Source organism: Lepisma saccharinum, chromosome 4 (assembly GCF_977018435.1).
Source record: "Lepisma saccharinum chromosome 4, izLepSacc3.1, whole genome shotgun sequence".
In the NCBI taxonomy this organism is placed as follows: domain Eukaryota; kingdom Metazoa; phylum Arthropoda; class Insecta; order Zygentoma; family Lepismatidae; genus Lepisma; species Lepisma saccharinum.
Genome location: NC_139232.1, coordinates 117,224,761 through 117,238,665, shown reverse-complemented (window position 1 = coordinate 117,238,665; position 13,905 = coordinate 117,224,761). Strand labels below are relative to the sequence as shown.

The following is a 13,905-nucleotide window of genomic DNA, read 5'->3' as shown; positions in this document are numbered from 1 at the left end:
AAATTATATGCAATACTTTAATTACGACGATAAGTTCTTCTGTAAGGCAGCACTTAGTTACTATGCTTTTATACATGTATTAATAGATGATGACGACACATTCTTTTTATTTTTTACAGCCTCAGATCTTCAGGACCACACAAACCAAGACAACTCTTCTGATAAAACAAAGGTTCCAGTGTCAGCACAGCTGTCCCACTCCCTGTCACAGTCAAAGGTCATTTCGCCATCATCATCGCTAAGGTCTCGACCACAGAGCTTTGCCCAGAAGCTACGTTCAACAAGCAAAAGCGTGAAAGGTACTTTACTCTTTAAAAATCTATTGCATTTTGTCAAATTCTACCAAAATGACCATGAAGTCTAGTTGTAGATAACAAATAAGGCTTTGTTTTTACTTAAGTGTGCATGTTGATGATTTTGTATGTTTATACAATGATATGTTATTAATATTTATGTATGTCTCCAAAGGTTACATGAATCTAAGTGAAGGGGTCACAACTCCAATATTTGGGATGAGTCCTACAGAATCTGGTCTGGAGCACATCACAGTTTCTTCCGACAAGAGTAAAGAAACATTGAACCCAACGCCTCGGTGCTGGAAGACCATTTATTATCTTCTGGATTTGTATGCTACAATGCCAGAAACAAAAACCATCACTCACAGGCAAGTCTATAGTTGGAGTCTCCCACTATGCTAAAAAATCAGCAAATTATCAGTTGATAGAAAATTAAATTGTGCAAGTTTGTTCTTTGTACAGGAAGGAACAAACTTTGCATATATTGTAATCATAAAGGAACAACTCTACTGGAATGAGGTGTCAAGGTGATGCCATTCCTGGTTAAGGAAGTTGGGGGTAGCTTCTCGATTAATCGTAACATGTAGTTTGTTACTTTTTCTTCATTCTCTAATGGCAATCGGGGATTTTCAGTGTGACATTTCGTGCCTATCCTGGAAGTTCTTGAAAAACATGCTCCAAAGCTATGACATGGGATGAATTACAATCTGCTTTCTGGGATGAAAAACAGCTAATGTTAATGTTGCAGAACACATCAAAGAAGAGATGATTAAAATATTTTGGCAAGCATTGTGGGAGTCCTTTATTTACCAAAAAAAAAAACATGAACCAATAAGTTAGTTTACTTTGTTGCTTGCAACACTGTAATTACACTGAACCTTTTTTTTCCCCCTAAAGGTTTTCATTGGCTCCAGACATTTCAGAAGGATATAAGGGTAACAGGAAATATGATATTCTGACTGAAGTTAAGTCAAATGAGGATGTTGAGAAGGGCATGACAGTTGATTCTTCCCAGCCCCCATTTATTGAAAAAACACGAGAACTCAGTAAGTATTAAAATGTGTATTTATAATTTAGACACAATGTTATTGCATCTTTAGTTCTCATCTCTTGATATTGTTGAAACAGGTATAGTTTTTTAATGAATGGTTCTTTCTGTGATTTCACATTGCAGTGATCCTGAATGTACATTAAAATGCAGGTCTACTTGCAATTAGCCGTAATGTAGTCTTGTTTCCTCCTTGCATTGATCTGTACATAATTAGCTCACCAAATCTTAAGTAGCAGGCCAAATAGCTCTGTGGGCAAGATTGTGTAGTTTTTCCTGTTTACCAAAACATTGTGAATGAGATAAAAGACTACTTGAAAAGCAGGTATCGATTGAGTGTTAATTTTAACCATTTTACTTAATGTAACATATTTTTCTCAATTCATGATGAATGAACCGAAGTGGATTTAAAAATGTGTATCATTTTTAAGGTATGTATGTGCACATTAGTATTTTATCCTACTTCTGATGCTGATGACTCCTGTAGGGTGACCAGACGTCCTCTTTTATCCAGACATGTCCTCTTTTTTAGTTATAACACCATTAAGCCTTGTTTCCATGATTATGAAAAACTAAATATGCTGACCAAGGCAGTAATTTATTTTATTAAAAACATAAACTAAACGTAACGTTTCAACCTTCTAGCAAGGTCTTCATCAGACTCTGTATCAAGTACAAAAGTAACAAGATACACAAAAAGGCCTTATATATACACAAACATTACTCCCTCCAGACTATTAGAAAGTTGTTAGGAATGTGGTTGGACTTTTTATCTGACACTCTTTTTCCTTCATTTTTCTCCCTTCTCCTCTCTTCTTTCTCTCTTGTCCTTTCCACTCTTTCTAACACCTTCCATTCTTTGTTTAACTTCAGTCCCCCATTCCAGTTCATTGTGTCTTCTTCACCTTTCTTCTCTATTTCCTTGGCTTCCTTCCATTTTCTCACTAGCATTCTCTTCTCCCTTCCTATCTGGGAGAAAAGAAGGGAGAAAAATGAAGGAAAAAGAGCGTGAGATAAAAAGTCGAACCACATTCTATATGAAAGTAATTACCAGGTGTATAAGCTTAAATCTGCTGTTTTGTAGTCAGAAAAACACATGGTTTGTTCATAGAAAGCAACAAGAAATTTATTCAAAGTACTTGCCCTCGCGAGCTACACATTTTGCCCATCTCTCGGGCAATTTGTGGATACCACGCCAAAAAAAGTCCTTCTCTTTCGAGGCAAACCACTCATCAAGCCATCGAATCGAAGTGCTGCTCAGCGAGGGCGTGGCCCATCGACGAAAACAGATGGTAGTCGGAAGGGGCCAGGTCTGGTGAATAGGCGGGATGGGGTAGCACCTCCCAGTTGCGTGTCTTCAAGTAGTTTTGGACCAGTCTTGACGTGTGTGATGGGGCGTTGTCGTGGAGGAAAATCAGCTTGTCATGTCTTTCTTGATAATCCGGTCTTTTGTCACACAGAGCACGGTGCAATTTGATCAGTTGTTGGTGGTAGCGGTGGGCAGTGACAGTTTCACCAGGTTTCAACAGCTCAAAGTAGACGATGCCCTGTTGATCTCACCAAACACACAGCATCGTCTTCCGGCCGAAGCGATTTGGTCTCGAGGAAGATGTTGATGGTTGGCCGGGATCAACCCACGATTTCTTGCGTTTAGGATTCTCGAAATATATCCACTTTTCATCACCAGTCACAATCCGATGCAGGAAAGACTTTCTTTTTTGTCTGGCAAGCAAGATTTCGCATGTGTTTTGGCGTCTCTCCAGCTGTCGATCGGTCAATTCATGCGGCACCCATTTTCCGATCTTTTGAACCTTTCCCATGGCACGTAGACGCATGGAAATGGCTGCTTGAGTAACACCCAATTGCTCGGCAAGCATCTTTTGCGTTTGGGTATCGTCCTCGTCCAAAAGAGCCTGCAATTGATGGTCCTCAACCTTCCTGGGCCGATTTTCACGCTTCTTGTCGCTCAGGTCAAAATTGCCGTCCTTGAACCGACGAAACCAATCCCTGCACGTTGTTTCCAATACAGCACTGTCACCATAGGCCTCCACAAGCATTCGATGCGATTCGGCAGCCGATTTCTTCAAATGGAAGCAGAAAAGCAGAGCTTCCCGCATATGCTCTTTTTCTGGCACAAAACTAGACATGCTTACCACAGGAACACTGTCTGTTGTTGTCTGCACCTGCTAACGATGTGCACTGATTTGTGTTGGCAGATGTCCAACTCATAAAAACACCAGGTATGGCGTGCTCATGGTAGCTTCATACGCTCACTAACGCCATCTATGAGCAAACAGCAGATTTAAGCTTATACACCTGGTATGTTTAGCCTTTTAGGTGAGAGTACAGTTGGCAAGTGAAAGCCACCTGCTAGAAAGTTCCTAACAACTTTCTAATAGTCTGGAGGGAGTAATGTTTGTGTATTTATAAGGCCTTTTTGTGTATCTTGTTACTTTTGTACTTGATACAGAGTCTGATGAAGACCTTGCTAGAAGGTTGAAACGTTACGTTTAGTTTATGTTTTTAATAAAATAAATTACTGCCTTGGTCAGCATATTTAGTTTTTCTCTTTTTTAAGTGTCTGTCCGGCATCTAGGTGGATTTTTTAGAAATCTGTAAATGTCCTCCTTTTTTGGATAAAGTATAGCATCGACCATAGCAAATGTGCTGCATAGAGAATGCTTCCACACACAACAATCATCATTTAAGGCATATCACTTGAGGTGCGTTAAGTATTTGAGCAATGCTCACGGAGCATCTGGGAGCTGAACACGATCACTTTCCCAACTGAGTTATTAGTTTGGTGCAGATTTATAGCCACTAAAATCCTCTGAAATAGGCAGTCAAATAGGCACCAAAATGATGAAAATAGGCACTTAAAAAGACACTATAAAATTAGAAAAGGTACCAAAATAGGCACCCTAAAATTTTAAAAAAGACATTAAAACAGACAATGAATATGAACTTATTTCAATTTTCTTTTTACAATGCACTGTTCGATATACTGTATTCTAGCACTTCAGTTTATACATAAAAGTGGGCTAACAATTAACCTTTTGTTCGAAATTCACATTTGCAGGGAATCGTCAATTAAAGTAATTCTCACAAAAAAAGCTTGTGCTAACGACTGTGCGGATTAAACAATTGATGAAAAAACAAATTTGCACCTTAGTTAAGAAGTAAAATATTTCATACGATGTTTAAATTGAAACCCTCAAATCTGTCGAATACCAGATTTCAGTCAGTACAACATAAGCAAAGCCTTCCATTCTTCAAGGTAGGGAAAGCCAAAGGGACGTAAAAAAAAAAAAAGCTGAAATATGAAAAACTGCAGAAGAACAATTTTTTGGCACAATAAAGCAAAATAGGAATTTGTAGGCACTATAAATATGTGAAACATTTTGAAACACCATGAAACGAACTTTAGACATTAAAGCCTATATTTTACAACAAAGAAATATAAAAGGCAAATAGGCAAAATTCCGCACCCTAGTCATTAGTATTTGGTCTAGGAATTAATTCGTGCGCCTGGACAAGAGATGGCGTAACGAGCGTATCATCCCACAGTTCCGTGTAGAAGTGTCAGAAGTGGTTTGCACGGTTTAGAAGTGGTGATTTCGGCCTGGAAGACCAAGAGCGACCTGGACAGCCAAAAAAATTTGAAGACGAAGAATTGAGAGCATTGTTCGATCAGGATTCGTGTCAAACGCAGGAAGAACTTGCAGAAGCATTAGGCGTTGATCAAACAACAGTTTCCAAATGCCTCAGAGCCATGGGAATGATTCAAAAGATGTCACATTGGGTTCCACATGAATTGAAAGACAGAGACGTTGAAAGACGAAAAACCATTTGCGAATTGCTGCTTCAAAGACAGAAAAGAAAGGGGTTTTTGCATCGCATTGTTACTGGCGATGAGAAGTGGATCCATTACGAGAATCCGAAACGAAAAAAGGCCTGGGTGAAGCCAGGTGAACCAGGTCCATCACAACCGAAACGAGATATTCACTGTGCAAAGGTTATGCTGTACATATGGTGGGATATGAAAGGTGTGGTGTACTATGAGCTGCTGCAACCGGGTGAAACTATTAATGGAGAACGTTATCGACGAAAATTAATGCGTTTGAATCAAGCTCTGGCCAGGAAACGACCAGAATGGGAGAACAGACATGATAAACTTATTTTTCAACATGATAACGCTCGCCCACATGTTGCAAATCCGGTCAAAACTTATTTAGAAAATGTCGGATGGGAAGTTTTACCCCACCTGCCGTATTCACCAGACATTGCTCCTTCGGACTACTACTTGTTCGATTGTATGAATAACGATTTGATTGGACAGCGGTTCACTTCTTCAGAAGATATCGAAAAATGGGTCTCTTACTGGATCGCTTCAAAGGATGAGGACTTCTTTCGCCACGGAATCCGTAACTTGCCTGACAGATGGGCGAAAGTGGTGGCTCGCGATGGACAATATTTTTCTTAAGGTATTTATGTATTTTGTGTTTGAAGTACAGCTTCAATGTGTGCATAACAACCGCACGAATTAATTCCTAGACCAAATATTATTCTAACTTGTTGCTTCGCCTGCGACACCAAGGGCCCGGGTTCAAATCCTGCTTGGGCTTGGTTGCTTGTGAATGTCCATTTATCAATTTCATCACTCATCCCCATCTTCGCAAATTAGCCAAGAAGCACAAAACGTGAAGTAAAATAAACAATCAATCAATCGTTGCTTCACCCTCTGAGACTGCTGGAACGCATGTAGTCTGTGCAGTTCCTTTTCGATTCATTGATTTGGTTTATTATACTTCTCTTTTCTGCCAGTTTTAGCTAATCGCGAAGATGAGGATGAGCGATGATATGATGATTTTGATTAAGGGGCACTCACAAAGAACAACCATGCCCAGGCCGGGATTCGAATCCGGGACCACTGGGGTTGTGGTGCAGTGTGCTAACTACATACACGATACAGAAACGCATAGTGAGAATTTTGATTATTAAGTAATATTTACTTTCATGAAATAACAAAGTGAAAGTGTAAATTCAACAATGATCTTGGAAGAAAATATCCAGCTTTTAAAGGATGGAAGAAACAAATATGAGATAAATTGTAAGGTGGCTGTCACTTTCCCCTGCTGTTGAAAGAGTGCTAGAAATATTCGTGGCATTAAAATCATACTTCTCCACCCAATCTAAACTATCCAAAATTTTAATTCAGTTTTTGGAAATAAGGTAAAGCGAATCTTACTTGTTACATTTGCATTCACTTTTGGGGATATTTCATTCTAATATCCAAGAATTAGAAAAGGAGTAATATTCTGTGCTTCAAATTGTAGATATTCTTTGTCATTTGTTAAATAACAGATGAGAAGATTCTTTCTTTGCTTAAAAGTAAGAGGAAATTATTGAAAGAGATCACCTGAAAAGTATGTGAGCAAAATGTTAGTAAGATTTTTTTTTATATTGATTAAGTTATGAGTAAAGGCACTTATTTTTGGTAAATAAAAAAGCAAAATTTCAATACAAAAACAGAGTCGATTTCGGCTTCAAAAGCGGTAAATAAAATAAAATTTCAGTGTTATAGCGGTGAATAATCACATCAAAAGTGCTATATAAAATGACATTTTGGTTTTATAATTGTGAATATAATCCTAAATTTGATTTAAAACTGCACTTATTACATAAAATAAACTTATCCCTTCTAATAGCACATTTACGTAGTTACCAGAGTATTAAGTTTATTCCTGTGTAAAGGGGTTTATTTTTGCTTCTCAAATATTTACTGCAGAATTAATCAATTCTCCGTGAATTGCATAACTCACAGGATACTTTGGACTTCAGAAAGTGTCGTGTCGATATATAAATGGTAAATTTCGTGTTTAAGAGTATATTTCGCATTTTGCAGTTTATTTCGCATTATTTCGTGACAAAACAGGGTAGAAAAATGCACCTCACACCTTTCAGAAACATCAAAAATGAACATTACAGCATGTTATTTCATATTTTGTGTTTTCGTCAAAAACGAAATTTGCATGCCTCTAGTTATGAGTAATGGAAAATGTTTTGCCATTTTTTTTGCAGTGTCCTCTTTCTTGTGGCTTTGTCCTCCTTTTTCGCCATGCTCTGTCCTCTTTTTTGAAAGTATGTGTCTGGTCACCCTAGACTCATAACACAAAGTTAATTTTTTTTTACAAAACATTGTGGTCATATTTTGCAGTGAAAAATGATGAATAAATCACACGTGTTTTTTGAACCGAAATAAAATATATATCTTGGAAGCAATCATATTTTCTCGTTTCCAGGCATGGTAACAGGTGAACGTACGAGATTAGTTGTTTTTGGAGTGGCACGCATTCATCGAACTCGGTTGCTGGCCACTCTGAGCGGACTGAAGCTGGAAGCAGAAATCACGAGCCTCCATTCAAGTTTGACCTGCCGGAAGAAGAGTCGACCGGCCAGCCTTGAATGTTCCCTGACAGGGCAGATTGGCAGGACGATGATAGTTCTCCTGGAGGGGGTTGCTCCTAATCAGCAGTAAGTATATGCTGAAACTTCAATTATAATTTTCTTAAGGGGCTGTGGGAAAGTACTTAAATTTTAAAACACACTGCCTTATTGGGATCAATAAGGTTGGCATTTCTCAACCTTGGTTGTTAATCAGGACATGCACATTAATCAAGTTTCAATCTTGAAGCAATTTGAATTGAACCAAAAAGTTAAATTTTCTCGAAAGTTAACAAAAGATAGGGAAAAGCATCAGAGGCACCTCACTATATTTGAAAAGATCGTTTCCTTCCATTTCTTCTCCTCCAATGCTTTCTCTAAAGAGACAATCTCATTTACTCGTAGTTTCCAATATTTTTTTTCGTTGGTATCTTCTAAAAATTACAACTTAATGAGAATATGAATACCTACTGCATACAAACTCTGTACTACTAGAAACTTGGGAGTTGTATCATGTTTAAAATTTTCTGATAATAGCCTGTATTTTATTTACAAATGTATTTTATCCTTTCAGTCCATCTTGGTTATAATTATTAACCAATGAATTAAAATTATAGGCTTGGTAAAGTGAGTAATTTTTGTTTAAAAAAGGAAAATTTTTGCCTTGTAAGATGGATGTTACACAAAAAATCAATTACATCACTGCATGTAAGTACACAGACATTGCTTAAGAAATAACTCCTCCCACTACTGGTCATTGTGCCCCTCTTCTTTAGTCCTTTAGAACTCTGCAGCTGCATTGCCATCTAGTATTTGATTTGGTAAACTTTTCTTGAAAACTAGGCATACTTGAAAATTTTTCAACTGTCCGTTAGAAACCCTCCTTCCTAATGGTGATTTGTTTTTCTCTGCAGGAATTGTGTGTTTCTCAGAGAGCTAGCCGCATCAGTCGAGGCACAACAGTTGATGAAATAGATTACTGTTGAAAATATTTCAGAATATTAAATAGTGTATATATTGTTAATTTATTCCTCAAATAACTTTGAAAATATGTTAAACTTTACTCGTTTTTACTTTGTATCTTGAGAGAAAGGGATTGAGCTTGTACACTCACTTTAATCATATGCTTCTCAACCTTATATTTTTTAGTTTTACCTTTCTCCTTTAAATAATTTAATTTTGTCTCAGTCATTTTATTAATAATGAGTTTCGTTTTTCTGATGTAGGAAGGCAACAGGTCAATGTTGTGCAGATAACTCGTTGGACACCCCTGAAAGATGTTCCCTGATATTTGCAAGAATGGCCACTCTCCCTTCCCCCGAGGCCAAGGTCGAGACCACAATGCTGAAGCTGTAAATAGTTTTCCTCCCTCCCTGCCTGCCAATGAACTACCACCCCCCTGACGTTGCACAGGCTAAGTGTGGCAAACCGGAGATTCCTTGCAAACTTGTATCCGCACATAGAAGACCTTACTTTCCCCGAAAACGCAGAATATATCACGGTGGGCCACATCAATATTAACCGCTTAAAGAATAAAATAGATTTAATCGCAGCTTCACATATAACAAACTTTACATGTGTTGCAATCACCGAGACTTGACTAGGTGATTCCATTCCAGACAGACACGTTGAAATCGAAGGGTTCAAAATGTATAGACTTGATCGAGACTACCCTAAGCAAAGAGGAGGTATTATTGTTTACGTAAAAACAGCTGTAATATCGGAACTTATATATTCTGTGTCGGATCTAGATATTGAAGGATTGTGGGTGTCTTTAAAACTCAAACAGAGCAACAAACCTTTAATTCTAGGACATCCCAAGGACCCCGTCACTTTTAATGAAAAACTTGAAAACAATTTGCAGTCATTTCCGGCTTGCCACACTTCGGTTCTCATCGGGGATACAAATCATGACTTCATGAAACCTACTGTAGCGGACAATGCATTTTTCGATATGATGGAATCAGCAGGGTTCAAGCAGCTCATTTGTCTGCCGACACGCATGACCGATTCGAGTGAAAGTTTCATAGACCACATTTTTACGAACCAGAAAGAATTGCATGTTAAATCTACTGTGGTAATGCATGATTTAAGCGATCATTTTCTGATATACACCTCAATTAACCTAAGGCCACAAAGATCTCCCAGAATACTCGTAACTAGGCATTCATTTAAAAAATTTCCGGAACAACAGTTCGTTGATCATTGTTCTTATATACCCTTTCACAAAACCACAATGATGCAGGATGTAAATGATATGGTAACATATTTGCAGTTATTAATAACCGAAGCTCTTGATGTCTATGCGCCAATAAAAACATTTTGTGTTAGGCCAACAAGCATCCCTGGATCACTGGTGGTCTTCTTATAGTGCGCGTCAAATCTCCTGCATATGGCGATAGCCAATAGCAGCGCACTGCAGCGGTGCCATGTCGAAATCTCACACGGAAAAGAGACAGCGTGGTTGAGCGAAACGCCTTGTCACGGAGAGCACGGAACATTAGATAATATAACATATAATAAACTTAATGGAAGAATAGAACATACCTGATTGTGCCAGAGGGACTGCATAATTGTTTCAATATTCTCAAAGTGGAAGTTGTACAGCCTTTGTAAGATATTTTGCCCCGTAAAGAGTACGTTATCCTTTTGGCAGTAGAAAATTCGCCACAATCGTAAATTTCAAAGACGGTTCTACGAATTACGTCTTTTTCAAAGTTATCTAAGTTTGTCGTTCTTTTTTGGTACGTTAATGTGCTTTCTAGGTGATTGAAACATTTGAGCAGGCCCCGATCCACATTGTTTTGCCCCCGAACATATCCGAGAACCGGTAGCTTGATTCACACCACACGCTTGAGCTGTTAGAGCCTGGCACTTCTTAAAGTCAATTTTACTTCTCTCTTCTTCACTCGAACATTTTTTTTTAAAAAAAAATTGTACACCTGAAAAATCACCCGTCGTGCCTGGCTTCGTACAACACTGTATTGTTCTCTCTTCTCTCGCTATCACTACCACTTGGTTTACTCAATGACATGCCCCCACACACACACACACACACACACACACACACACACACACACACACACACACACACACACACACACACACACACACACACACACACACACACACACACACACACACACACACACACACACACACACACACACACACACACACACACACACACACACACACACACACACACACACACACACACACACACACACACACACACACACACACACACACACACACACACACACACACACACACACACACACACACACACACACACACACACACACACACACACACACACACACACACACACACACACACACACACACACACACACACACACACACACACACACACACACACACACACACACACACACACACACACACACACACACACACACACACACACACACACACACACACACACACACACACACACACACACACACACACACACACACACACACACACACACACACACACACACACACACACACACACACACACACACCCCCCCCTGTTTTCCCACCCTCCATTAAGAGGAAGCTCGACTTTTCACGCCAAAGCGAGGAAGTTTTAAAAGTGCTCTGATTGGACTGAGATTTTTATACGTAATAGAGGTACTCCCGAGGATAGCGGGAATCTGGGTGTGGCTGCTATACACTCCATGGAAGTTGAGATATTGACAATGAATGGGCGGACAAGCACAGCACCCCCAAGAGAGGAAGGTGCAAACTTAAGAGTATTGCGAGGAATCGTTATTCATTTTTTATTTCTTAGGTCACACACTGCGTTGACGAAACGTTATGTAAGAGGAAGCCACAAGCACCAAACCCCGAAGCGAGGAACCAACTAAACACAATAGTGTCCGTAAAACGTGAATAGAGAGGAACTACGTGTCACGTTATGATGAGTGACGGGTGATTCGAAGCGCGCGCTGGTGTTTGACGTTCCTAACTCGGCCCCCATTGGCTGCGCTACCTGTCAGCAATCTGCCGTCGATCACGCGGCAACCCAAGCACCGCCCTCCATACCAAATCATATGGGAATAAATGTTGCAACAATGTGCGAGAGCGTCTCCGCGCCAAAAGGGGTGGAACAAGCTGGTTTCGGATGGCTTAGTAACGGTGCAAGCGGTACGACAGGCGAGGAACGTACGTACGGTGGACATTTTCTACCTCGCGCAATTAGTCGACGTAAGGTGAAAGGACATAAATGGGGAGATAGACTAAATTGTGGTAGAATGAAAAATTATTCTTATAAAAAGAATATATTTGAATTTTCATCACATGGAATTGTTACTTGTTTGGGTTAGTTCTTAACACCGCTTTATGCACAGAAAAGCTAATCGGGACTGGACCTAGTTTAAAGTGGAAACCAAACCACCGTGCAATGTGCATCTACCACCACCATTGCATGGCATCAGATAATATTATTTCGATGGATATTGTGATGCGTTGGAGGCTGATCGCTGTTAGTATTGTCAGTTGGGATGTCTAGATAAAACTGTTTTTTCTTAACTTCCATTAGAACGCCGTTAAGTCATGTTAATATTTACTTATATTTATTTATTTAACATAAAATATGTGTACCGTCACGTTGACCTAGAAGATGGTCGGCCCCCGTTGCGGAGTGGTTAGCACATCGCGCTGCAACGCCAGGGGTCCCGGGTTCGAATCCTGGCTTGGGCATGAACGTTTGTGATGTCTATTCATCAATTTCATCATATCATCACTCATCCCCATCTTCGCAAATTAGCCAAAAGTGGCACAAGAAGCGAAGTAAAATACATTTTGCTTTCTAGTGTCCTTTCGGGAGGCACTCGCTTCACTTTCACCGGCAAATGTTCCACACGTAGGACGCTGCTCCTCAATCCTCAATACTCAGTGGTGGCGATTGGGTTCCAAAACTAGGGGTCAAGGTACAAATCTGGGTGGGGGGGGGCAAAGACAGTATATTTCCCTTTGTAGATAAGATTTAGCATAGTGTGAGGGCAAAAGTGGCGAGAAGTGGAGGCAAATGCCCCCCCTCGCCTCCTTCCTAATCGTAACCAAATAGCCCTTTCACAAAACAACATCGAAAACTAAATCAACCGCAAACGTACGGTCGCGGACACTTGTCGGTTGTAATGATTTAATTGAAAGTCAATGGTATTGTTATAATCCAGAAGTGTCCCTGACTGTACAACGTGCAAAGTGTCAACTTAACAGCTTAGAACAAGCGAGGCAACCCTAGAGGGCCAGGGGTGTGGAGGAGGCAAGGGGAAACTCCGAAAGCGAGTGACCTTGACTGGAGTATACTTGGCGTCAGTATTGCCAATAACTTGAACGTAAAAGTCGTGAAAAGTCCTTAGAAAATCCGCTAGAATGTCGCTAAATGAAATGTAAAGGCTCTAGAAAAAGTCGCAAAATGAAATGTACTTCTAAAAAATAGCAAAAAGGTGGAGAAAATCGAGTACTTGCCTATAAAAGCAACATTTCCTCTTCCTCTGAACACTGCACTTCACACTGATTACCGATGTCAGATACTAAATCATCGAGAAAATGCACTGCAAGAACGTTGTTTATTATTTCTGTGCACTTGGTTTTATGCAGGCGAATGCATGGTACACTGCAGCTGTCAGTCACCAAACCTTTTCATACATAATTCGGACAAGTGATTCACGGTTAGCAAAGAACAGTGTTCGGCAATGAATAAAGCTAAAATAGCTTCAGCACTAGAAGTATTTAAATTTTCCGGTTTGAACTGTTTTTCTTCTGTTTTGCAGAACAGAAGTAACCAGACCTGACTTTATGTTTCTGTGTTTCGAAAGTTTTTTTCTGATCGGTAGTTTGGGCATACAGATAGTTCTACTTTGCAGTACTTACAATACGCTTTCGCCGTGTCACTATCGACAGGGGTTAACCATTTGTAGTTTTCCCACTCCTTCCGATAATGTTTCTTGTATTGCGGTTTTCCCCACACTGGACACTGCCCTGCCCTGGGCTGACCTGCGCACAAACACACACGAACTTTATAATTTACACTAGCACTTCCTTTGTCAAACACCACACACTACCCAAAAAACTCCTATCTGAACCCACGCACGACGCGA

At 39.7% G+C, this 13,905-nt stretch overlaps 1 protein-coding gene across 12 annotated transcripts in view; it reads left to right on the top strand.

The window, feature by feature from the left end:
* tweek (transmembrane protein KIAA1109 homolog tweek) overlaps positions 1-13,905 on the top strand; it is a 211,042-nt gene that overhangs the window by 111,495 nt on the left and 85,642 nt on the right. For all 12 annotated transcript variants that reach the window (XM_083121295.1, XM_083121294.1, XM_083121287.1 and 9 more), the window contains 4 exons: positions 120-299; positions 469-664; positions 1,194-1,342; positions 7,647-7,878. In XM_083121295.1, coding sequence (XP_082977421.1) covers positions 120-299; positions 469-664; positions 1,194-1,342; positions 7,647-7,878 — 757 coding nt within the window. The remainder of the gene's footprint in view (positions 1-119; positions 300-468; positions 665-1,193; positions 1,343-7,646; positions 7,879-13,905) is intronic.